We start from the raw sequence: 26500 nt of genomic DNA, 5'->3' as shown, positions 1-26500 counted from the left end.
TCTAGGGATCTTCATGTGCCTGCCCCCCTCTGGGGGTCTTCCTGGGCCTGTGTTTTATGATGGGGCGGGTGGGTTTAACATGACAGCCATGTTCCTCACAGACACAGCAGATGAGCACAGGAGGCCCCAGCACATCCCCAATGATCCACCTCCCCCTTGGACCCAGAATCCTCCCCATCACAGCTCCAACTTAACCCCAGCTCCCAGACAGCTCGCCTCATCAGTCCACAGCAGGCCAAGCAGCATCTTAGGAGCACAAAAGCTGATGTTTCGGGCCTAGACCCTTCATCAGAGCACTTGGATTCTCCAGCATCTGCAGTTCCCATTATCTCTTGCCTTGTCAGTCCTGTCCCTTTCGAAGCAGGGAGCCCCAGTTCCCCATGTTACAGGCAGGCCACAATACCTTAGCCCCTACAAGGGAATCTCAAACCTCAGGTCCCTCTGCACATTCTGTGGTCTGATTAAATGTGCTGTATAAGATGTCCCTGATTTATTGGCGCCCTACCGTCTCCTGGGGCCCTACCTACAACACTGGCACAATAACTCCTTGCAGACTCATAGAATCCCTACAGAGTGGAAGTAGGTCATTCGGCCCATCGAGTTAACTCTGGGCCCACTGCCCCCTTCCGCTATCCCTGTAACCCTGCATTTCCCGTGGCTAACCCCTACCGCACAGCCGCTCCACCTAACCTGCATATCTTTGGACTGTGAACGTTCTATCATTCAGGTCCGAGATGTCATTGCTCACGTCTGGAGTAGGTCAGATTTAAACTCAAATCCCCTAACTCAGAGGTAGGGACATTGCCACCTCACCACAAGAGATCCTCAAAAGCCCTTTACACCTAATGGAATGTAGCCACTCTCCAGCCGTCGGCAACATGGCAACTCATGAAACCGAAAGAACTGCGGACGCTGTAAGTCAGGAATAAAAGCAAAGTCCAGTGACCCTTCCTCAGAACAGATGCCACTTCCAATTATGAGTGACATAGTTCTTCCTTCTCTCCAGATTTCCTTAATAATTGATGCAGGGCTAAAAGCGCATCTGAGTCCCTGTTGTTTCCATCGATCCATGGACTGTCAGTGCCTCCGGACCTATTTATGTTATTTATTGCTGCTTCACGCTATGTAAACGGTATTCCGAAGCAGCAGTGCAGCGCTCCTCAAACATCAGCAGCAGAGCGATTACTGAGCAATTGGAGTTTTGGCCCCTGAGGCAGTCCTCTGTGTTAAGATTAACTGCCAGCTCGGCTGGGTCATGGTGGCCTCGTGGTTAGGTTGCCAAGCTGCATGCCCGACAGGATTAACTCCCAACCTCGGGAGTACAAACGGAGTCTGAATGAAAGCTGGCTGCTGGCTGCTTGCGGACAGGGCGACTGTGAGGCTGTCGCATTGTGACATCCCGCCACGTTTGCTGAATTCTCTGAAGGTAGAGAAAGATCCCACCACAGCCTGTGCTGCTGGACCTGTGAGGTGATGTGGGTTGACTCCGAATGCCCTCTGAAAGGGGCAGCTCGTGGCAAAGTAGGCATTTGTGCTAAATGTGGCCATGCCAGAATTTTCCCAACTCCTCGGAGAAGTTAAACCTACCCTGGCTGTCTTCCCTTCATCATCCTCTACTTAATCCTCGCTCTTATTTACCAATTTTCCCGGGAATGTCCGCCACATGGTAGCACTCAAAATGGCCTCTATTCAAAACTGTGATGAGGACAAACTTCTTCTTAACACAGTAAGTGTGGAGAGGTTGCTCCTCCTTGTGAGAGAGTCTAGGACCAGAGGGCATCAGCTCAGGGTAAGGGGTCACCTATTTGAGACAGAGATGAGGAGCAATATCCAAAGCTAATCAATCTCTGGAGCTCTTACTGCAGAGGGCTGTAGGGGTCGGTTCATTATATTCCCGGTTAAGATGGACAGACATTTAATCAGTAAAGAGAAGTGAGGGTTGTGGGGAAAAGGCAAGGAAGGTTGAGTTAAGGATTATCAGATCGGTCATGATCTCATTAAATGGTGGAGCAGATTCGAGGGGCTGAATGGCCTACTTCTGCTCCTAATGCCTTATGGAGAGCACTTTCTAACCAGAGATTTTCAGTTGTGCTGTGAAAATGAGCATTGACAAACCTTCTCCTGCTCTGACCGAGTGCCAGATTAGACTCGAGGGGCCGAAGGGTCATCTCCTTGGTGTTATTTTTCTTTCAGCTTGTCAGTGAGCAGCCCATCTGGGCCTCACTCCAAGCTAACAGCTGAGAGGACCTGGAATCTTTCCCTTCCATGTGAGTTGGCCTCGAAGCAACTTATTTGAGCTCAAACACATGGCGACTCTGCAGGCAATGGTCCTGAGTACTAAGCAGGTATCCATCTTGTGCACAGTACAGCAGCTGGCCTGGGACCACGCAGCCCTACATTGCCAGTACTGGAGCCTGCCAGCTGACAGAGCCCACCTACACCTTCCACCATCAGGTTCCTGGCCTGAGCTCCTCCATGTCTTGCCAGCCCATTGCGAAGCGAGTGCCCAAACACAGACAGGGCAAACATGCGAAGCCGCAGCATTGTACGCCCTCCTGTGTCTCCCGGCCTGTGACGATGAGGAGCCTTGAGCTCACAGGGTCTGAGCAATGGGAACAGGGACCGGGCCTTACTCAGAGCTCCTTGGGCTTGCTTTGTCAGTGAGTCTGCAGTTTCTCCCCAGTCAGCTAAGGTTTTGACTTTGTTTATTTGTTTTGGATGTCACTGGCTGGGCCAGAGTTCGTTACCTTTCCGGGGGGCAGTTAAGAGTCAGCCACATTGCTGTGGGACTGGAGTCACATGTAGGCTGGCAGCGTCCTTCCCTAAAATGCACGAATGAACCAGATGGGTTTTTATGTTAATCAGTGACGGATTTTATGGTCATCATTAGACTCTAAATCCCAGACTATTATTGAATTCAAATTCCACCATCTGCCATGGATTTGAGCTTGGGTCCCCAAGACATCACCGGAGGAAGGGGGGGGTGTCTCTGGATTAACAGACCACCAATAATGCCGCCAGACCCATCAATGCCATCAGAGAAATAGAGGAAGGAGGTGATGGTGGAGCTGTACATCGCACGAATTAGGCCCCAGCTAGAATACAGTGTGCAGTTCTGGCTGCCTCCCTAGATGAAGGATGGGATTCCAATGGAGGGGGTGCAGAGGAGACTCACCAGGACGTTGCCTGGAATGGAGTGATTGAACCAGGAAGAGAGATTGGATAGGATGGGACAAAAACAAAGTCGCTGGAAAAGCTCAGCAAGTCTGGCAGCATCTGTGGAGGAGAAAACAGAGTTAACGTTTCGGGTCCGGTGACAGTTCCTCGAAAGTACACTCTGTTTTCTCCTCCACAGATGCTGCCAGACTTGCTGAGCTTTTCTAGCAGCTCTGTTCTCGTTCCTGATTTACAGCATCCGCAGTTCTTTTGGTTTTTATTTGGATAGGATGGGGTTGTTTTGCTCAGAACAGAGATAGCTTTTGGGGTGGGAATGGGGGGTTGGGAATGCATTTTGAGGATGGGGGGTGGGAATGGGGGTTTTGGGAAGGGGTGTTAGGAATGGGGGGTTGGGAATGTGGGGTGGGAATGCGGGTGTGCAAATGGGGGGATGAGAATGGGGCGTTGGGAATGGGGGGTTGGGAATGGGGAGTTGGGAATATGGGGGGTGGGAATGGGGGATGGGAATGGGGGGTGGGAACAGTGGGTTGGGAATGGGGAGTTGGGAATGTGGGAGTAGGAATGGGGGTTGGGAATTGGGGGTGGGAATAGGGGAAGTGTGAATGGTGGTAAGGAATGGGGTTTAGGAATGGGGGGGTTGGGAACGGGGGTGTGGGAATAGGGGCAGGGTGGGCGTACCTGATTGAAGTGGACAAAGTTCTGAAGGGCATAGAGGTGGGGCACAGTGAGAAACACAGAGGCCAATAACCAGGGGGCCCAGTGTTAACAACAAGCAGGAGGTTCAGAGGGGATTTCAGGAACAGGGTTTTTTTTTACTCAGAGGTTGTGGGAATCAGGAACACATTCCCCAGAAGAGGTTTCTATTTGTTTCACAATAGCAAGCCCCAGGAAGGCAGCCAACATCATCAAAGCCCCTCCCACCCCCATTTTAATCTCTTCCAACCTCTCCCATCAGCCAGAAGATGCAAAAGTTTAAACATAGAGACCAACAGATTGAAGAACAGCTTCTTCCCTGCTGTTTTTAGACTTCTGAGTGGACCTCTCAGATTTCAAACCTAATGCTGATCTACCTTTTTGTGCATCTTCTTTGCAGCCGTCACATTGTATCCCTCACTCTGTTCTATCACCCTATAATCTTTGTTTGGCATGATCTTCCCACACTGCGCTCAAAACAAAACTTTTCACTACACTCGGGTATATGTGAAATCAAATCAAAAACAAAATTTGAGCAAGGTTACAGACCAAATGCTGGGAAATTGAGATTGGAATGGATGGATGGTTGATGACTGGCATGGACACAATGGGCTGAAGGGCCATCGTTCCATACTGTAGAAGTTCTTTATTGTCTGGATCACTATTGGATGTTGGATCATTTAACCTGTTTGTGTCATGTGACAGGCCTTTGCAGAAAAAACAATGATAGGCTCCCAAGTGACACTTTATTACAAGCATTTATTTTAATATGGCATGCTTTCCTTCATCGGGCAGGGTATTGAGTACAAGAGTTGGCAGGTCATGTTGCAGTTGTATAGGACTTTGGTTCAGCCACATTTGGAGTACTGTGCACAGTTCTGGTCGCCACATTACCAAAAGGATGTGGGTGCTTTGGAGAGGGTGCAGAGGAGGTTCACCAGGATGTTGCCAGGTATGGAGGGTGCTAGCTATGAAGAGAGGTTGAGTAGATTAGGATTATTTTCATTAGAAAGACGGAGATTGAGGGGGGGACCTGTTCGAGGTCTACAAAATCGTGAGGGGTATAGACAGGGTGGATAGCAAAAAGCTTTTTCCAAGAGTGGGGTCTCAATTATTAGGGGTCATGAGTTCAAAGTGAGAGGAGGAAGGTTTATGGGAGATATGCGTGGAAAGTTCTTTACACAGAGGGTGGTGGGTGCCTGGAACGTGTTGCCAGTGGAGGTGGTAGACGCAGACACATTAGCGTCTTTTAAGATGTATCTGGACAGGTACATGGATGGGCAGGGAGCAAATGGGCACAGACCGTTAGAAAATAGATGACAGGTTAGACAGAGGATCTCGATCAGCGCAGGCTTGGAGGGCCGGAGGGCATGTTCCTGTGCTGTAATTTTCTTTGTTCTTTGTTCTTTGTTTTAACTGCTTACAAAGCCACATCATTTATCCTTTAACTTGAGGCTATGAACTCTCCTAGTTGTCAGCCTAGAGTTCGTTAGAAATTGTAATTTGTTTTATTCACGTAGATTAGATTAGATTAGATTCCCTACAGTGTGGAAGCAGACCCTTCGGCCCAACGTACCACACCGCCCCTTGGAGCATCCCACCCAGACCCATTCCCCTATAACTGACACACCCCTGAACACTATGGGCAATTTAGCATGGCCAATCTACCTAGCGTCCACATCTTTGGACTGTGGGAGGAAACCAGAGCACCCGGAAGAAACCCACGCAGACACAGGGAGAACATGCAAACTCCACACAGACAGTCGCCCAAGGCTGGAATTGAACCCGGGTCCCTGGCGCTGTGAGGCTGCAGTGCTCACCACTGAGCTACCGTGCCACCCCTACCTCTGTAAACCTCTATCCTCTCCCTGTTTCTGTAACTATCCAGCTGCCTCTTAAATATCTCCAATGTACCAGCTTCCACCACCTCTGGCATTGCATTCCAGGCTCCTATCACTCTCCGCAACATTCTGATGAACCTTCTCTGCACATTTTCCAAAGCTTCTGGCAGTGTAGTGACCAAAGCTGCACACAATACTCCAAGTCTTTTATATAGCTACGATTTGGTTTGCTAACTTTTGTGCCCCATGCGCTAGCCAAGCATACCATATGCCTTCTTAACCACCTTGGCTAAAATCACATAGGATTCAGGGTGGGCTGGCTAGATGGATTCATAGAAGAATTGGTCATAGTAGACAGAGGGTAATGGTGGAAGGGTGTTTTTCAAAATGGAAACTGGTAACGAGTGGTATTCCACAGGATCAGTCTTAGGCTGTTTGCAGTGTTTATAAATGATCTGGAGGAAAGTACAGGTGGTCTAATTCGTAAGTTTGCAGATGATATGAAGATTGGTGGAGTTGCTGATAATGCCAACGATTGTGAAAGCATTCAACAGGATATAAATAGATTGGCAACTGCGGTCTGGGCCAGCTCTGGGTAGCACAGTGGCTCAGTGGTTAGCACTGCTGCCTCATGGCGCTAGGGACCCAGGTTCGATCCCACCCTCAGGCGACTGTCTGTGTGGAGTTTGCACGTTCTCCCGGTGTCTGTGCGGGTTTGTTCCGGTTCCCTCCCACAGCCCAAAGATGTGCAGGTTAAATGGATTGGCTATGGGAAATTGCCCGTAGTATCTGGGGATAGGTGGGCCATTCATGAGAAATGCGGGGTCATAGGGTGGGCGTGCGTGTACTGTTTCCCAGACCATTGGTATGGGCTGAATGGCCTGGTCCCACAGTGCAGGCATTCCATGACTCATTGCTCCCCCTGAGAAGTTGGGGTTGAGCTGCCTTCCTAAGCCATTGCTGTGGGTTGACCCACAATGCCCTTGGGAAGGGAATTCCAGGATTTTGACCCAGCGACAGTGAAGGAACGGCGATATATTCCCAAGTCAGGATGGTGAGTGACTTGGAGGGGAACTTGATGGTATTCGTATGTATCTGCTACCCTTGCCCTTCTAAGTGGAAGGTGCTGTCGGAGGATGTTTGGTGAATCTCTGCAGTGTCAGTGGCAGAGGGAGTGGACATGTTGCCCATCGGAGAGGGGGAGGGGGTGCTGCTTTGTCCTGGATCCTTGGAGTTTGCACCCACACTTTTTGTCTCGTTGCCTTTCTGAAGGTGGCTGCTCCTCACTCCTCCATGGTCCCCATTTCCCAGTAACCCTGCCCCAGTTGTTCTCACTGTGGGCTATCGGGCAGCTGTGGGGGTCCCGCAGGGTGTCAGCAATGAAGATGTGAGCCTGCTTGAGCCTTTGATCGTTTGCTTGGCTCCCAGACATGGTTATAAATAGAACAGCCAATATCTGCGGCAGTGTCAGTGAAGCCTCTTCCAGTCGGCAATGTGGCACGGTGCCAACTAGGTGAAACCCACAGATTCCCTCCGGGCGTCCTGTGAGCCACGGGTTCAGAGCTGACCTCAATGTGGCAACAGAGAACTGAGTGAGAAGGTGCTAAGCATCTGGTCACCCCAGCTCACAGGCTGTGTGGGAATTAGACGGGAGAATCCTGCCTTAGAACTCAGCTGGGAGATGGAGACCGTCACAGTGACAGGCCGAACTCATGAGGCGTACAAATCAGGAGCAGAAGTAGGCCAATCGGCCCTTCGAGTCTGTTCTGTCAGTCAATAAAACCAGCGCTGCTCTCATCCTTCTGGATGGAAGTGGTTGCGAGTTTGGAAGGTGCTGTCTAAGGAGCCTTGGTGAGTCACTGCAGTGCCATTGAAGCTAATATTGGTGATGATAACCATGGCAACTGACTTCCAACGTTGTAACACTCCCATCAGGCAGGGCAGTGGCTCAGTGGGTAGCACTGCTGCCTCACAGCACCAGGGACCCAGGTTCGATTCCAGCCTCGGGTGACTGTGCCCACGTTGAGTCTGTACATTCTCGCTGTGTCTGCGTGGGTACCCTCCAGGTGCTCTGGTTTCCTCCCACAGTCCAAAGATGTGCAGGCTGGGTGGACTGGCCATGCTAAATTGCTCCTTAGTGTCCAGGGGTGTGGGTTAGCTGTGGGAATGCAGGGACAGAGTAGGCCTGGGTCAAATGTTCTTCAGAGGTCATTGTGAAACCGATGGACTGAATGTCCTCAAAATAATGAGCTCAAAATAAGACCTGGAGCACTTAGGACTGAGATACGGAGGAATTTGTTTACTCAGCAGCTGGCGAATCTTTGAAATCCTCTGGAGGCTGTATTATTGAGTAGGCTGAAGATAAAGATCAATAGATTTTTAGATGTTAATGCCACAGAGGGATACAGTCATTGAAGTCGAGAATCAGCCATGATCTAGAATGGCAGAATAGGCTCAGAGGGGCCGAACTGCCAGCTCCTGTCCCTGTTGTTTTAAATTTCCGTGCACCAACGAAACCTGAGGTGGGATGAGGAGATGCTGCGAATGCTGAATAGTTTGGATTGCTAAGGGTAGCGGAGCCCAATTCAATAGGAGCCTCTGACAAGGAACTGGAGCAGCTTCCGGTTCGGAAAAGGTTAGAGGAAGTTGGAGAGAGAGAAGGGGAGCGGGGGAGTCGCATTAACTGGTTTCAAAGAAAACGGAAGGATGCCGTAAATCTGAAAGGAAAACAGACACATCTGGAAAAGCTCAGCAGGTCTGGCAGTGTCTGTGGAGAGAAATCAGAGTTAACATTTCGGGCCTGGTGACCCTTCCTCGGTACTTGGTCGGGGGGGGGGGGGCGAAAAGTTAACTCTGATTTCTCTTCACAGACGCTGCCAGACCTCCTGAGCTTTTCCAGCCATTTATGATTTGTTTATAATGCCTCCTGCCCTGCTGGTTTGAGTTTTTGGGCTATGCCCAATTGTCCTTGGCATCAGAAGCCTCAAAGTCCTGGGGTTCCCAGGCATTGGGTTCCTGTGTGGGCCCACAGGGTTAGATCTGTGTATGACCAACTCCATGTCGGCAGGATTTTGACAACTGTGATTCCAGTTTAAGTGTTCACCTTAATTCTACACCTCAATATGGTTTCATTACCTATCTACTAAAGACTGATCACCTGATCCCATCTTTGTTTGTAAAAAGGTTCAGTTTCGAGGGCGAATGATATTTAAAATGTCCCTCTTCAAGTCTCCAACCAAATCCTCTATCCCCCTCCCCTCTCCCTCCTTATACTCTGTGACCACAGCATCAACATGGGGAAGGAGTTTAGGAAGCATTGCTCCTGTTTGAGTTTTCATCTGATTAAATTTGCTTTTGACATAGAGATTCCCCACAGTCCTTCCCTGGTGCTTACACCCAGAAATCCTCAATTTGCCCTCTCCCACAACTACAGTCTTCCCCTCCCTCCTGACTCCCACTGTCCAGCAGTCCAGGATGTTCTGTTCCCAGCTATTGTCCACCTCACAGGCCTATGATGCTCCCTCTCATCGCTACACGTTTGTATTGCCTGAAAAAAATTCAGGCATGAGCAGCGCGGTGGCTCAGTGGCTAGCACTGCTGCCTCATGGTTCCAGGGACCTGGGTTCGATCCCACCCTCGGGCGACTGCCTGTGTGTGAAGTTTGCACGTTCTCCCCCTGTCTGCGTGGGTTTCTTTGGGGTGGTCTCCGGTTTCCTCCCATAGTCCAAAGATGTGCAGGTTAGGGTGGATCGGCTGTGGTGAAGAGTCCAGGGATGTGCAGGCTGGGTGGATTAGCGTTGAGAAACATGGGGGAATGGGGATTGGGTCTGGGTGGGATGATCTTCAGACGGTCAGTGCTGACTTGATGGGCCAAATGGCCTGGTTCCCACACTGCAAGGATTGTCCCTTGAGCAATGTAAATGAGCTTGTTCCAGTCTCTGTTTCATTTGCCAAGTGCTTACTTGTCCTGCTGAGCACAACGTCACTCTTAGAATCAAAGAAGGACAGAAGGCTATAGCTCAGGGGGAGTCCATTCAGCCCATCAAGTCTATGCCAGTAGAGCAAACAAGTTCAGCACATCAATTTCCGCTTGGGATCCCCACAGCCTTCTGGACTCAATATCAAGTTCAACAATATTAGGGCTTGAGGCTCCCTCTCTCATGTCCTTACCCCCACACCCCCACACCAGGCCTTATCATCACATGGACTGCCATTGTCAGCCAGTGATAGGTCACATTTGCAGCTATTCATTCTACAATTTTAACCACACGTTGTGGAGCAGACCCGAAACATTGACTTTCCTGCTCCTCTGGTGCTGCCCGGCATGCTGTGTCCCTCCAGCCCCACACCGTGTTCTTCCTGCTCCTCTGATGCTGCCCGGCCTGCTGTGTTCCTCCAGCTCCACACTGTGTTATTCCTGCTCCTCTCGTGCTGCCCGGCCTGCTGTGTTCCTCCAGCTCCACACTGTGTTATTCCTGCTCCTCTGGTGCTGCCCGGCCTGCTGTGTTCCTCCAGCTCCACACTGTGTTATTCCTGCTCCTCTGGTGCTGCCCGGCCTGCTGTGTTCCTCCAGCTCCACACTGTGTTATTCCTGCCCCTCTGATCCTGCCTGGCCTGCTGTGTTACCCAGCTCCACACTGTTATTCCTGCCCCTCTGGTGCTGCCTGGCCTGCTGTGTCCCTCCGGCCCCACACCGTGTTATTCCTGCTCCTCTGGTGCTGCCCGGCCTGCTGTGTTCCTCCAGCTCCACACTGTGTTATTCCTGCTCCTCTGGTGCTGCCCGGCCTGCTGTGTCCCCCCCAGCTGCGCACTGTGTTATTCCTGCTCCTCTGGTGCTGCCCGGCCTGCTGTGTGCCCCCAGCTCCACACTGTGTTATTCCTGCCCCTCTGGTGCTGCCCGGCCTGCTGTGTTCCTCCAGCCCCACACTGTGTTATTCCTGCTCCTCTGATGCTGCCCGGCCTGCTGTGTTCCTCCAGCCCCGCACCGTGTTATTCCTGCTCCTCTGATGCTGCCCGGCCTGCTGTGTCCCCCTGGCTCCACACTGTGTTATTCCTGCTCCTCTGGTGCTGCCCGGCCTGCTGTGTCCCCCCAGCTCCACACTGTGTTATTCCTGCTCCTCTGGTGCTGCCCGGCCTGCTGTGTCCCCCCAGCCCCACACTGTGTTATTCCTGCCCCACTGGTGCTGCCTGGCCTGCTGTGTCCCCCCAGCTCCACACCGTGTTATTCCTGCCCCTCTGGTGCTGCCCGGCCTGCTGTGTTCCTCCAGCACCACACTGTGTTATTCCTGCTCCTCTGATGCTGCCCGGCCTGCTGTGTTCCTCCAGCCCCACACTGTGTTATTCCTGCTCCTCTGGTGCTGCCTGGCCTGCTGTGTCCCCCCCAGCTGCGCACTGTGTTATTCCTGCTCCTCTGGTGCTGCCCGGCCTGCTGTGTTCCTCCAGCTCCACACTGTGTTATTCCTGCTCCTCTGGTGCTGCCCGGCCTGCTGTGTTCCTCCAGCTCCACACTGTGTTATTCCTGCCCCTCTGATCCTGCCTGGCCTGCTGTGTGCCTCCAGCTCCACACTGTGTTATTCCTGCCCCTCTGGTGCTGCCCGGCCTGCTGTGTCCCCCCAGCTCCACACTGTGTTATTCCTGCTCCTCTGGTGCTGCCCGGCCTGCTGTGTTCCTCCAGCTCCACACTGTGTTATTCCTGCTCCTCTGGTGCTGCCCGGCCTGCTGTGTTCCTCCAGCTCCACACTGTGTTATTCCTGCCCCTCTGATCCTGCCTGGCCTGCTGTGTGCCTCCAGCTCCACACTGTGTTATTCCTGCCCCTCTGGTGCTGCCCGGCCTGCTGTGTCCCCCCAGCTCCACACTGTGTTATTCCTGCCCCTCTGGTGCTGCCCGGCCTGCTGTGTTCCTCCAGCCCCACACCGTGTTATTCCTGCCCCTCTGGTGCTGCCCGGCCTGCTGTGTCCCCCCAGCTCCACACTGTGTTATTCCTGCCCCTCTGGTGCTGCCCGGCCTGCTGTGTTCCTCCAGCTCCACACTGTGTTATTCCTGCCCCTCTGATCCTGCCTGGCCTGCTGTGTGCCTCCAGCTCCACACTGTGTTATTCCTGCCCCTCTGGTGCTGCCCGGCCTGCTGTGTCCCCCCAGCTCCACACTGTGTTATTCCTGCCCCTCTGGTGCTGCCCGGCCTGCTGTGTTCCTCCAGCCCCACACCGTGTTATTCCTGCCCCTCTGGTGCTGCCCGGCCTGCTGTGTCCCCCCAGCTCCACACCGTGTTCTCTCTGACTCCAGCCTCAGCAGCTCTTGTATCCCTCACACCTTTAGCCAATCGCTTCTCTCTTCGAGGCCTCCGTCTCTGCCTATCGTTTAGTCCTCCCTCCTCACCCCCCCTTATCTTCTGTACGAAGCCATCCTTTTCCTTGCTATACATATGTATATATGTGTATAATTTCTGGTCTCCATATTGTAAATATAAAAACAGTGGAGAAATTGAAAGGAAGGAGTTATAGAGTGTACATTCCAAATCCAACATTACCTGCCTATCACCCACAGCACTCGCAGTTTCCCATCTACAATATCCGAATGCATTCACCTTTATTCATGGCACTTCCTATTCCACTTGGTCCATTTGGATCCTCTCGATCCCATTTTCACTGTCCAACTGGAAAGCAGTTCATCGGTTAGGGATTGACACAAGTCAAGGTGATCTCTTCGCTTGTAAAGTGTCTGTACTTTGAATGTACTGGACCACCCATAGTGTGGTGAAGACCCCATCCTGAAGATTAGAGAGTTACAACCAGAACTCAGAGGTCTGCCATTTGGGAAAACTTGATGGATTATGGCTCTTCGCAAGAGGAAAGAGAAAGCTGAAGCTTTGAGAAGATGGGAGGATTTGATAAGTCTGTGAGATGGTGTGGTAGAAGTAGACCATTCTGTCCGTCAAGTCTGCAATGCCATTCAATGCGATCATGGCTGATCCAATAGTCTTCAGCTCCACTTTCCGGCCTTTTCCTGACGGCCTGCCATTCCCTCGGGTTGATTCCCTCAGCCGGCTGAACGACTGATTTGTAAAACAGAGTGATTCCAACAGTATGGGTTCAATGTTTGCACTGGCAGGGGTTACCATGAAGGACTCTCCCTCTCAACCTCTCCCTTTGCCTGAGGCGTGGTGACCCTCAGGTTAAACTATCACTATTTGTCTCTCTGTAATGAGGGAGCAGCCCTATGCTCGGGTAACAATATGGCAACCTTACATTTAACAGTTTTATTTGACTAGTCAGGATCTACAACATCGTTTAGGATGATGGTGATGATGTTTCAGATCTGGACTAGAGCAGAACCAGAGGTCAAACTGTTAAGAAAGACATTCACTAATAAACCCAGATATGGATTCAGGAGGAACTTTATTGTCCAGGATGTGGTGAGAAAGTGGAACTCACTATCTCGTGGAGGTAGAGAGACTCTAAGCCTGAGACTGAATAAACACACAAGGTAGAGGGTGGAATCCACAATAGAGTGGGAGAGTCATAGAAACAGCATGGAAACAGACTCTTCAGTCCAACCTTGCCAACCAGAAATCCTAAATTAATCTATTCCCATTTGCCAGCATTTTGCCCATATCCCTCTAAACCCTTCCTATTCATGTACCCATCCAGATGCCTTTTAAATGCTGTAATTGTACCAGCCTCCACCACTTCCTCTGGCAGCTCATTCCATACATGCATCACCCTCTGTGTGAAAAAGTTACACCACAGGTCCCTTTAAAATCTTTCCCCTCTCACCTTAGACCCTCTCGTTTTCAACTCCCCTACCCTGTGGAGAGGACCTTGGCTATTCACCCTATCCACGCCCCTCGTGATTTTATAAAGCTCTATAAGGTCACCCCTCAGCCTCCGATGCTCAAGGGAACATAGCCCCAGCCTATCCAGCCTCTCCCTGTAGCTCAAACCCTCCAACCCCGGCAACGTCAGTTGGATGAAGTGAGGACAGAAGGAGATTTGTGTGGAGCAGGATTACTAGCGGGGAATAACTGCCCACGTTCTCTACTCTAAATGCTCTGGGACATGAGGGATCTCCAGGACAAAACAATGGATAGTGTAAAATTTCAACCAGTAAACCAAAGGTAGTAAGGTCCAGGTGTTAATAAGAATTGCTTTGTGTCATGAAAGGTATTTTTTCTCTCAGGTACTGCTTCAATCGCCCTGTTCCCTAAAATAAAAGCAGCCTTATACTCCATCATCTTACAAGCTATTATCTCTTCCCTTCCCTTCAAAGTCCTAATATGTTGTTGTTTCTCAAAGCAACGTTTACCCTACATGAGGAAACGGTCAATGGGCCATTAGTCCCGACAGGGATGGTTAGCAAGTTTGTAGATGACACCAAAATAGATGGTGGAATGGACAGAGAAGAAGGGTATCTCGGAGTACAACAGAACCTTGGTCAGATGGGCCAATGGGCTGAGGAGTGGCAGATGGAGTTTAGTATAGACAAATGTGAGGCACTGCATTTTTGGACCGGCAAATCAGGACAGGACTTACACACACAATGGTAAGGTCCTGGGGAGTGTTGCTGAGCGAAGAGACCTTGGGAGTGCAAGTTCGAGGTCCCTTGAAAGTGGAGTTTGCAGGTAGACAGGATGGTGAAGGTGTTTGTTTCGCTTGCCTTTATTGGTCAGTGTATTGAGTATAGGGATTGGCAGGCCATGTTCAGCTGTACAGAACATTGCTTTGGCCCCTTTTAGAATACAGCATGCAATTCTGGTCTCTCTGCTATACAAAGGATGTTGTTAAACTTCAAAGGGTGCAGAAGAGATTTACAAGGATATTGCTGGGGTTGCAGCTATAGGGAGAGGCCGAATCGACTGGGGTTATTTTCCCTGGAGCAACAGACTCTGAGGGGTGACCTTGATACAGGTTTATATAGGGGCATGGATAGGGTGATTAGCCAAGGCACTTTTCCCCAGATTTGGGATGTCCAAAACTAGAGGGGCATAGGTTTACATTCAGAGGGGAAAGATCTAAAAGGGACCCAAGGGACAGATTTTTCACACAGAGGGTGGTGCGAGTATGGAACGAGCTGCCAGAGGAAGTGGCGGAGGCTGGTACAGTTACAACATTTAAGAGGCATCTGGATGGGTACATGAATAGGAAGGGTTTAGAGGGATATGGACCAAATGCTGGCAAATGGGGCTAGGTCAGTTTAGGATATCTGGTCAGCATGGACGCATTGGACCAAAGTTGTATATCTCTATGACTAACTGATCATGCCAGACAGTACATTTCTCTGATTGTAATGTTTTAATCAGCTCTAGCCTGCATGGTGCTGAACATCAATCATATCGCATGTTAAGATGAGAGTCCATGTTTGGGCAACATTTTCTGAACAATATTCTATGTGGAAAACGTCACATATATTTGTAAACGGCCACTCACTCTCCGCAGAAGAGTACAACATATTGAAGTATTGTGTGTTTTTATTTGAAGGTGTGGGGGGCGGGGGGCTTCATAGTAATGCTGTAACTAACCAGAGTCATCCTGCACCCTTTTCTCATGCATTATAAATGTTGTTCCCTTTGTAATTTGACATTCTTGCCAATCAGTCCTGATGGGAGCAAGACCTAATGTTTTCACAGCACATCTCCCTTGTTTTGAGTAATATTTAATAACAACTCAGTGAATCATAAAGGAATACTCTCACGAGCTCCCTGAGGGATAAACACTGGCCCACAGTTACAAATATAGTCCCTAAGAAACTCAACACTGGATAAAATAATTCAACAAAGTGAACAAAGAGAAGTGAGCTTCGCACAGTTTGGCTGGAGGTGGGGAGTGCGGCGGGAGGCTGGAGGGTTCTGATAGTCTTCAGGAGGTGCATGAAGAAAGTATGGGCTGTAGACACCAGTGCAGGGAATGATCTGTATTCTTAGTGAAAGTTGGAAGAGTACTGCAGGCTACGAGACTGCAACAGGACCCAAAGCAACAGGCAGTAACTCATGCAGATTCACACAATCAACATCAACAGCCAAGTTTCTAGACAGAATCAGAGATCTCGAAAAACCATGGGACATGTTCACCAGGATAGACACGAGTGAACGTGAGGGGAGCCTAGGCCAGTGTGAGCGAGCTGCTAAATGTTGGAAACTTCCAACAAGACACTTTCCTGCCAGTGTAGTTGCTTGTGATAATTCTTTAACATCCTTGTAAATCATTTGTACACTGGTTTAAAAATATCTTTCCCACAGCAGGGCAACCAGAATTATACACTGTGTAAGAGGCCTCACCAACGTCCTGTACGGCCACATCATGACGCTCTAAATCCTAAACTCAATGCACTGGCCAATGAAGGCGAGTGTGCCGAATAGCCTCTTCACCCCCTGTCTACCTGGGACACCACTTTCAAGGAACCATGTGCCTGTACTCCTAGGTCTCTCTGTTTGACATCACAAGCCCAGGGAACTACCATTTACTGTGTGAGACCTGCCCCGGTTTCCCCAATATGGGGTAGGTAATGGCTCTGAAATAGAGTTGGTAATGTTTGTGACGTTTGATGGGTAATGGGTGTGATATAGGGGCAGTGAGTCTAATTCAGGGTGGGCAGTGGGTCTGATATGGGGTGGGTAATGGGTCTGATATGGGGTGAGCCATGAGTCTGATGTGGGAGCAGTGGGTGTGAATTGGGACCAGTGGATCTGACATAGGTGCAGTAGGTCTGAAATGTGGGCAGTGGGTCTGATATGGGGTGGGCAGAGGGTCTGATACGGGGGTCCGATATGGGGTGGGCAGCGGGCCTGATATGGGGGTCTGATATGGGGTGGGCAGCGGGTCTGATCTGGGGGCCCAATATGGGGTGGGCAGCGGGTCCGATATGGAGGTCCGATAAGGGGTGGGCAGCGGGTCTGACATGGGGGTCCGATATGGGGTGGGCAGCGGGTCTGATATGGGGGTCTGATATGGGGTGGGCAGCGGGTCTGATATGAGGGTCCGATATGCGGTGGGCAGCAGGTTCGATATGGGGGTCTGATATGGGGTGGGCAGTGGGCCTGATACGGGGGTCTGATATGGGGTGGGCAGCGGGTCTGATCTGGGGGTCCAATATTGGGTGGGCAGCGGGTCTGATGTGGGGGTCCGATAAGGGGTGGGCAGCGGGTCTGACATGGGGGTCCGATATGGGGTGGGAGGCGGGTCTGATCTAGGGGTCTGATATGAGGTGGGCAGCGGGTCTGATCTGGGGGTCCAATATGGGGTGGGCAGCGGGTCTGATCTGGGGGTCCGATATGGGATGGGCAGCGGGTCTGATTTGGGGGTCCGATATGGGATGGGCAGCTGGTCTGATTTGGGGGTCCGATATGGGGTGGGCAGCGGGTCTGATATGGGGTGGGCAGCGGGTCCGATATGGGTGTCTGATATGGGGTGGGCAGCGGGTCCGATATGGATGTCCGATATGGGGTGGGCAGCGGGTCCGATATGGGGGTCTGATATGGGGTGGGCAGCGGGTCCGATATGGGGGTTTGATATGGGGTGGGCAGTGGGTCCGATATGGAGGTCCGATATGGGGTGGGCAGCGGGTCCGATATGGGTGTCTGATATGGAGTGGGCAGCAGGTCTGACATGGGGGTCTGATATGGGGTGGGCAGCGGGTCCGATATGGGGGTCTGATATGGGGTGGGCAGCGGGTCCGATATGGGTGTCTGATATGAAGTGGGCAGCAGGTCTGACATGGGGGTCTGATATGGGGTGGGCAGTGGGTCTGATCTGGGGGCCCAATATGGGGTGGACAGCGGGTCTGATATGAGGGTCCGATATGGGGTGGGCAGCAGGTTCGATATGGGGTTCTGATATGGGGTGGGCAGCGGGTCTGATATGGGTGACTGATATGGGATGGGCAGCGGGTCCGATATGGATGTCCGATATGGGGTGGGCAGCGGGTCTGATACGGGGGTCCGATATGGGGTGGGCAGCGGGTCTAGTATGGGGGTCCAATATGGGGTGGGCAGCAGGTCCAATACGGGGGTCCGATATGGGGTGGGCAGCGGGTCTGATGTGGGGGTCCGATAAGGGGTGGGCAGCGGGTCTGACATGGGGGTCCGATATGGGGTGGGAGGCGGGTCTGATCTAGGGGTCTGATATGAGGTGGGCAGCGGGTCTGATCTGGGGGTCCAATATGGGGTGGGCAGCGGGTCTGATCTGGGGGTCCGATAAGGGGTGGGCAGCGGGTCTGATCTGGGGGTCCGATATGGGATGGGCAGCGGGTCTGATTTGGGGGTCCGATATGGGATGGGCAGCTGGTCTGATTTGGGGGTCCGATATGGGGTGGGCAGCGGGTCTGATATGGGGTGGGCAGCGGGTCCGATATGGGTGTCTGATATGGGGTGGGCAGCGGGTCCGATATGGATGTCCGATATGGGGTGGGCAGCGGGTCCGATATGGGGGTCTGATATGGGGTGGGCAGCGGGTCCGATATGGGGGTCTGATATGGGGTGGGCAGTGGGTCCGATATGGAGGTCCGATATGGGGTGGGCAGCGGGTCCGATATGGGTGTCTGATATGGAGTGGGCAGCAGGTCTGACATGGGGGTCTGATATGGGGTGGGCAGCGGGTCCGATATGGGGGTCTGATATGGGGTGGGCAGCGGGTCCGATATGGGTGTCTGATATGAAGTGGGCAGCAGGTCTGACATGGGGGTCTGATATGGGGTGGGCAGCGGGTCTGATCTGGGGGCCCAATATGGGGTGGACAGCGGGTCTGATATGAGGGTCCGATATGGGGTGGGCAGCAGGTTCGATATGGGGTTCTGATATGGGGTGGGCAGCGGGTCTGACATGGGTGACTGATATGGGATGGGCAGCGGGTCCGATATGGATGTCCGATATGGGGTGGGCAGCGGGTCTGATACGGGGGTCTGATATGGGGTGGGCAGCGGGTCTAGTATGGGGGTCCAATATGGGGTGGGCAGCAGGTCCAATACGGGGGTCCGATATGGGGTGGGCAGCGGGTCTGATATGGGGGTCTGATATGGGGTGGGCAGCGGGTCTGATCTGGCGGCCCAATATGGGGTGGGCAGCGGGTCCGATATGGGGGTCTGATATGGGGTGGGCAGCGGGTCCGATATGGCTGTCTGATATGGAGTGGGCAGCAGGTCTGATATGAGGGTCCGATATGGGGTGGGCAGTAGGTTCGATATGGGGTTCTGATATGGGGTGGGCAGCGGGCCTGATACGGGGGTCTGATATGGGGTGGGCAGCGGGTCTGATCTGGGGGTCCGATAAGGGGTGGGCAGCGGGTCTGATCTGGGGGTCTGATATGGGATGGGCAGCGGGTCTGATTTGGGGGTCCGATATGGGATGGGCAGCTGGTCTGATTTGGGGGTCCGATATGGAGTGGGCAGGGGGTCTGATATGGGGTGGGCAGCGGGTCCGATATGGGTGTCTGATATGGGATGGGCAGCGGGTCCGATATGGATGTCCGATATGGGGTGGGCAGCGGGTCTGATACAGGGGTCCGATATGGGGTGGGCAGCGGGTCTAGTATGGGGTCCAATATGGGGTGGGCAGCAGGTCCAATACGGGGGTCCGATATGGGGTGGGCAGCGGGTCTGATATGGGGGTCTGATATGGGGTGGGCAGCGGGTCTGATCTGGCGGCCCAATATGGGGTGGGCAGCGGGTCCGATATGGGGGTCTGATATGGGGTGGGCAGCGGGTCCGATATGGGTGTCTGATATGGAGTGGGCAGCAGGTCTGACATGGGGGTCTGATATGGGGTGGGCAGCGGGTCTGATCTGGGGGCCCAATATGGGGTGGACCGCGGGTCTGATATGAGGGTCCGATATGGGGTGGGCAGCAGGTTCGATATGGGGTTCTGATATAGGGTTGGCAGCGGGTCTGATGTGGGGGTCCGATAAGGGGTGGGCAGCGGGTCTGATCTGGGGGTCCGATATGGGATGGGCAGCGGGTCTGATTTGGGGGTCCGATATGGGATGGGCAGCTGGTCTGATTTGGGGGTCCAATATGGGGTGGGCAGCGGGTCTGATGTGGGGTGGGCAGCAGGTCTGATATGGGTGTCTGATATGGGGTGGGCAGCGGGTCCGATATGGATGTCCGATATGGGGTGGGCAGCGGGTCTGATACGGGGGTCCGATATGGGGTGGGCAGCGGGTCTGGTATGGGGGTCCAATATGGGGTGGGCAGCAGGTCCAATACGGGGGTCCGATATGGGGTGGGCAACGGGTCCGATATGGGTGTCTGATATGGAGTGGGCAGCAGGTCTGACATGGGGGTCTGATATGGGGTGGGCAACGGGTCCGATATGGGGGTCTGATTTGGAGTGGGCAGCGGGTCTGATCTGGGGGTCCGATATGGGATGGGCAGCGTGTCTGATTTGGGGGTCCGATATGGGATGGGCAGCTGGTCTGATTTGGGGGTCCGATATGGGGTGGGCAGCGGGTCTGATATGGGGTGGGCAGCAGGTCCGATATGGGTGTCTGATATGGGGTGGGCAGCGGGTCCGATATGGATGTCCGATATGGGGTGGGCAGCGGGTCTGATCTGGGGGCCCAATATGGGGTGGGCAGCGGGTCCGATATGGGGGTCTGATATGGGGTGGGCAGCGGGTCCGATATGGGTGTCTGATATGGAGTGGGCAGCAGGTCTGACATGGTGGTCTGATATGGGGTGGGCAACGGGTCCGATATGGGGGTCTGATTTGGAGTGGGCAGAGGGTCTGACATGGGGGTCCGATATGGGGTGGGCAGTGACTTTACCTATTCTGGGCTTGGGATCAATGCAGACTGAAGTTGACTGGCACATGCCAGTCTCTGAGCTGCTGCTGCCTCTGCTCTGATGAGCCATGGCCTCTTCACGAACCTCACTCCCCGAACGGTGTGCCGGTGCTGACAGAGCTCGAGGGGAGAGTGGTATTCAGGGGTGTTCGGAGGCTCTGAGCCGAGCCAAGTCTCTGAACTGAGGCGTGCTGGGCGCTGCCTGGAAAGTGGGTTACTGAGCCCCAAGGGAAGTTAACACCAACGAGAGATAGTCAACGTCACAATTGTCAGGGCCAGCAATTTAACAGAAGTTACAACAAAATCTCCTACTGACTGCTGCTGGCCTGTGCAGCTGAACTGATGCATTTCCCAATGAAAGGTGGTGTGCATCTGTAATTGGATTGGAGCTGACACATTGGATAAGGCCTTAATGCAGATGCATGTTTCTCTCTCTCTCTGCTTCACCCAGCTCTGCCTTGAGCTCTTTTCGATGGCTCTGTTAGCTCCCTATAAATAAACACATTCATACACACTTATGCTTAACCCTTCACTTTTCTACAGATTAGCTCCACACGAATTGCAGCTCCTTTTCTGAGACCATCAAATACACCATAAACATTGGCTTGCTTGTTTTCAGAATGCGGCCATTGCTTCTGTCCCTAGTTGCCCCCTTAAGAAGGTTGGGGTGAGCTGCCTTCTTGAGCGGCCTGAGCTGCCTGCTGTAGGGTGACCCACAATGCCATTAGGAAGGGAATTCCAGGATTTTGAGCTAACAACAGTAAAGGAAGAGTGATAAATGTCCAAGTCAGGAGGGTGAGTGGGTTGGAGGGGAATTTGTAGGGGGTAGTGTTCCATGTATCTGCTGCCCTTGTCCTTCTAGATGGAAATGGTTGAGGGTTTGGAAGGTGTTGGTCTGAGGATCTTTGTTGAGTTTCTACAGTGAAATTAGACATCAGATAGTAGATACTAGATATCAGATAGTAGACAGTAGGCAGTTGGCAGTAGCTAGTAGATAGTAGACAGTAGACATCAGATAGTAGACAGTAGATAGTAAATATTAGATAGTAGACATTAGATAGTAGACATCAGATAGTAGAGAGTAGACAGCAGACAGTAGACAGTAAATAGTAGACAGTAGATAACAGTAGATAGTTGATAGTAAACAGTAGATAGTAGATAGTAGACATCGGATAGTGGACAGTAGATAGTAGACAGTAAATAGTAGACAGTAGACATCAGATAGTAGGCAGTAGACAGTAGATACTAAATAGTAGAAAGTAGACAGTAGACTGTAGATCGTAGACAGTGGATAGTAGACAGTAGGCTGTAGATAGTAGACAGTGGATAGTAGATAGTAGACAGTGGACGGTAGACAGTAGATAGTAGACAGTGGACGGTAGATTGTAGACAGTGGACAGTAGACAGTAGACAGTAAACAATAAACAGTACACAGTATGCAGTGGACAGTAGATAGTAGACAGTAGACATTAGACAGTAGACAGTAGATAGTAGACAGTAGATAGAAGACAGTGGACAGATAGTAGTTAGTAGATAGTAGATAGTAGATTGTAGACAGTGGACATTAGATTGTAGACAGAAGACAGTAGATAGTAGATAGTAGACAGTAGATAGTAGACAGTAGATAGAAGACAGTAGACAGATAGTAGTTAGTAGATAGTAGCTAGTAGACAGTAGACAGTAGATTGTAGACAGTGGACAGTAGATTGTAGACAGAAGACAGTAGACAGTAGATAGTAGACAGTAGAAAGTAGATAGTAGACAGAAGATTGTAGACGTCAGTGGTTGAGGGAGTGAAAGATGAAAGTGGAGGATGGGGCACAGTTTCTGAAATGGGGGACAGACCATTCACTCCATCTGGTCCTTGCTGCTGTTCACAGCCAACACGAGTCTCCATCTGCTGCCCTTCAACCTGCCCTATTTGATTGCTTTCTCCCTCATGCATATCGGCAATGGTGCTGTTCCTGCCTCTGAGACAGAAGCCCCGGGTTTGAGTTCCACTTTGATGCTTTAATTGATGGTGTGGCCACCAAGTTGGGAGATTGCCCCTCCCCCCTCCAGGCACTTCCAAAACACACCACTAGCAGGCAGCAGCAGTCCTTGTGAGATTCCTGATCAGTCTGGGGAAGGGAAGACCACCGCAGCCATTATCCATGGCTCTATGCGCCAACATCCAGCAAAGAACACTCATCCCCACAGCTAGCTGAGCTCCCTGAGTGAATGGTAACGTACCTCTGTCCCATTCATCCAGCTTCCCTCCACTTAGAGTAGGCAGTTCCACTCCTTTCCACTTGGTTGAGGGCTGGGGAGGTAATGGATTTAGAACAAGAGGATTTGGGAAGAAACTTGTTCTCTCCGAGGCTGTTCAGGCTGTGCTCGGTGGAAGCAGAAATGCTCACAACATTCCAAAATGACTTGGATCCAGTGACTGAACTGGGTTAGGCCGGTGTTGACATGATGGGCCGAATGGCTTTCTAGCGTGACAGATATTTCAATGATAACATTCACCTCATCCCCACACCCACCCAATGGAACTTTCCGGATCTTTACAGAGAAAAGGACGAACGAGCCAGCTTCTCCTTTTCTGCGCAGTGTTTTCTCTCCGGGTAGCCATGTTGCAAATGTGCCTCCAGTGTCACTACATAGCAAAGCCGAATAGAGTGAAGCCTCTTGTGTTGCAGTGATGGTCATGAGGTGATGGGCAGCATCAGGAGGGCTGAGACATCTCGGAGGATTGTGGGGTTCAGAGACTGGGAGGATGGGGTTGGTTAGCCTAAGTGACCAGGTGACCATGGTGTGGTACCATGGTAGATCACGCCAGCCCACCCCAGCCCTGCGTTTACCAGCTGTACCTAACCCAACTGTTTTTCTCTCTCTTTCTCTGCCTCTAGAGAGAGAAATGGCCTGTGACCTTTAATAGCCCACGACTCCTCGCTTACGTTACTGAGCCTGGGAGCGGGATGGATTGGAAAACTTCAATGAGAACTTTAAAATTAGGATAGGAATGTAGAAATGATGAGCAGCAGTATGCCATTCAGCCCCTGGAGGCTGTTCTGCCGTTCCATATGATCATGGCTGATCTGTGGCCTAACTCTATACATGCCCGCCTGGAACACATGCCTCCTTGATGCCCTCGCTTAACAAACACATATCCATCCCTGGTTTAAATTTAACAATCAAATTCGCATTGACCACCATTTCACAGAACCCCTACATTGCGGAAGCAAGCCATGAAGAGCATCCCAACCGCATTCCTTCCCCTGTAACGCTGCATTTCCCAGGGCCAACCCACCTATCCTGTACATCTTTGAATGTTTTTAAGACAAAACTAGATAGATTTTTGAATAGTAAAGTGATTAAGGCTTATGGTGAGAGGGTGGGTAAGCGGAGCTGAGTCCATGAGAAGATCAGCCATGTTCTTCAGGCTCCAGGGGACCAAATGGTCTACTCCTACTCATGTTCCTATTTTTTATGTTTGTGTGTAAAAATCTCCATGAGGTTTCTCAGGGATGACCTACACTTCCTGAATCCTTGCTGGCTCTCCCTGATTAACTGAAGTTTTTTGAGATGAACAAGTTATTCTATCCCAACAATTTCCCCACCAAAGATGTCGGGTTAACCAGCGTGTAAATCTCTGGTTTGTCTCCGTCACCCTGCTTAAAGCGCAGAGCGACACGAGCAAATTCCCAATCCCAAGGTACAGCTCCTGAATCCGGGGAACACCGGAAGATTATGGGTAGGGCATCAGCAATAGTCCTCCTACCTCCACTAACCCTATGGATGGAAACCATCAGCTCCTCGAGATATTTTTTCCACTTTAGCTCCATTGATTTCTTCATTATTAATGATTTACTTTAATTTTACTTCGGGACTGCCCCGATGCTCTGATATTTTCTCTGGGACTTCTGGAGAGCTATCCTCCGTTTTTACTGTGAATATTGAAGCAAAGTAATCATTTCTCCATGGAACATCTGTACAGCACAGGAACAGGCCCTTCGGCCCACAATGTTGTGCTGAACTTGACACCACATTAAACCAATCTTTTCTGCCTGCCCTGTTTCTTGCGTACTCACGTGTTTATCTAAAAGCCCCTTAAACACCCCGATTGTATTTGCCTCCAGCACCACCCAGCAGCAGTACATCCCAGATTCCTACCACTCTCTGTGTCAAAAACTTGCCCCTCTCATCTCCTTTGAACTCTCCTTTCTCTCACCCAAAATGCATGTCCCCCCCACCCCGCAGTATTAGACATTTCAACTCTGGGAGAAATATTCTGACAGTCAACCCTCATCTATGCAGCCCATCATTTTATAGAATTCTATCAAGTCTCCCCCCCTCCCCCAGCCTCTCCTTATAGTTCACACCCTGTGATCCAGGCAGCACCCTGGTCGACCTCTTCTGCACCCTCTCCAAAACCTCCACATCCTTCCTGTAATGTGGTCACCAGAACTGAATGCAAGACTCTCCATGTGGCCTAACCAGAGTCTTATAAAGCTGCAACATGGCATCCTGACTCTTGTGCTCAGTGTCCCGACCAATAAAAGCAAGCATGCCATATGCCTTCTTCACCCACCTATCTATTTGTGTGGCCCGTTACAGGGAGATGTGGACTTGAACCCTAAGATCCCCATGGGCATTGGCAACATCCCCAGTTGGAGCTTCCAGTGGGCCATTCATACTCTTAACCGAGATAACAAAGTGTGGGGCTGGATGAACACAGCAGGCCAAGCAGCATCTCAGGAGCACAGAAGCTGACGTTACGGGCTGATGGAGGGCCTAGGCCCGAAACGTCAGCTTTCGTGCTCCTAAAATGCTGCTTGGCCTGCTGTGTTCATCCAGCTCCACACCTTGTTATCTCGGATTCTCCACCATGTGCAGTTCCCATTATCTTACATACTTTTAACCAGCCCTTTTCCCTTTAGATAACAACAAAATCTCTTCTTTTTGTCTTTTTTGTCCGTTGTAAGTTTCCTTTCATGATAAACTGCTTTGTCACCCTTTGCTGCTCTTTATATTTATCCCATTCTAAGGGATCTGTCCTTTTATTTTGTGTTTTTATAACCTTTTTGTTTCAATTCTATGTGGTCTTTCGCTTCCTGAGATTTTGTTTTGTGTGTGAGTTGGATTTTTTTCCTTTCTGGTGGGTATAGACTGTTTCTGATTGCATGCTGTTCGACCGGGAGATGCCGTGTGTCAGTCAGCAAAGGTGACAGGGCTGCCAGTTAGGGCAAGGAGGTTAAAGTTCAAAGGTGATGTCACGATGACAGAGGGTAGAATTTTTGGAATTCTGGCCAAAAGCAGACAGTAAAAGCCTAGAGGAGACCAGCTCATTGTGTCCTTGGCCAAATCAGGGACATGAAGGTTCAGTGTTTGGGGCCAACTCAATCAGTGCCAGGGATTGAACCAGCAGCCTCCTGGTTCCGTTGGGATGTTCCAAAGCCGATGCTCCGTGTGAGTTGGCCTTTGAGTTGGAGTCAGTGCCAAAGTTTTACTCCAAAGATGCTCAATGTCTCGCCTTCTCCCCCCACAGAGCAGCCTCACCTGAATAACACGCCGGGTCCATCACGGACCATCTCCCAGATGGGACCACCCCACCCCCACAACAACATCCTGCAGCGACTGGCCTCAGCACCGTCACCAGGCCAAGACTTCAACAAGTATGCCACTCTCCAGGCTGTAGGTGAGTAACCACGGGGCTCGTGCCCTCATCCACCAGCCCATAATAATCACAGCGCGCACAGGGTCATGGTTCCTCTGGCTGCAGCAGCGTAGGAACGAGGGGAGGGCACGAGCCCGCGCTTTCACTCTCCTGCCTTCCTGTTGTCTTTTGTGCCCATTGTAAGTTTCCTTTCATTTTTCTGAGGAAGGGTCTAGGCCCGAAACGTCAACCTTCCTGCTCCTCTGATGCTGCTTGGCCTGCTGTGTTCATCCAGCTCCACACCTTGTTATCTCAGATTCTCCAGCATCTGCACCTCCTACTGTCTAGTGCGGTGAGGAGAGACTGGTTTGACTCGGTCTGTATTC

General features: G+C 51.4%; 1 protein-coding gene across 2 annotated transcripts in view; it reads left to right on the top strand.

The window, feature by feature from the left end:
• The window catches only part of LOC125447002 (protein shisa-9-like), a 130925-nt gene that overhangs the window by 90096 nt on the left and 14329 nt on the right, over positions 1–26500 (top strand). For both annotated transcript variants that reach the window (XM_059640602.1, XM_059640601.1), the window contains exon 4: positions 26007–26156. In XM_059640602.1, the coding sequence (XP_059496585.1) occupies positions 26007–26156 (150 nt within the window). The remainder of the gene's footprint in view (positions 1–26006; positions 26157–26500) is intronic.

This window comes from Stegostoma tigrinum, chromosome 38 (assembly GCF_030684315.1).
Source record: "Stegostoma tigrinum isolate sSteTig4 chromosome 38, sSteTig4.hap1, whole genome shotgun sequence".
Classification (NCBI taxonomy): Eukaryota; Metazoa; Chordata; class Chondrichthyes; order Orectolobiformes; family Stegostomatidae; genus Stegostoma; species Stegostoma tigrinum.
Note: the sequence above shows the minus strand (reverse complement) of the source record. Positions and strands in the feature narration are given on the sequence as shown.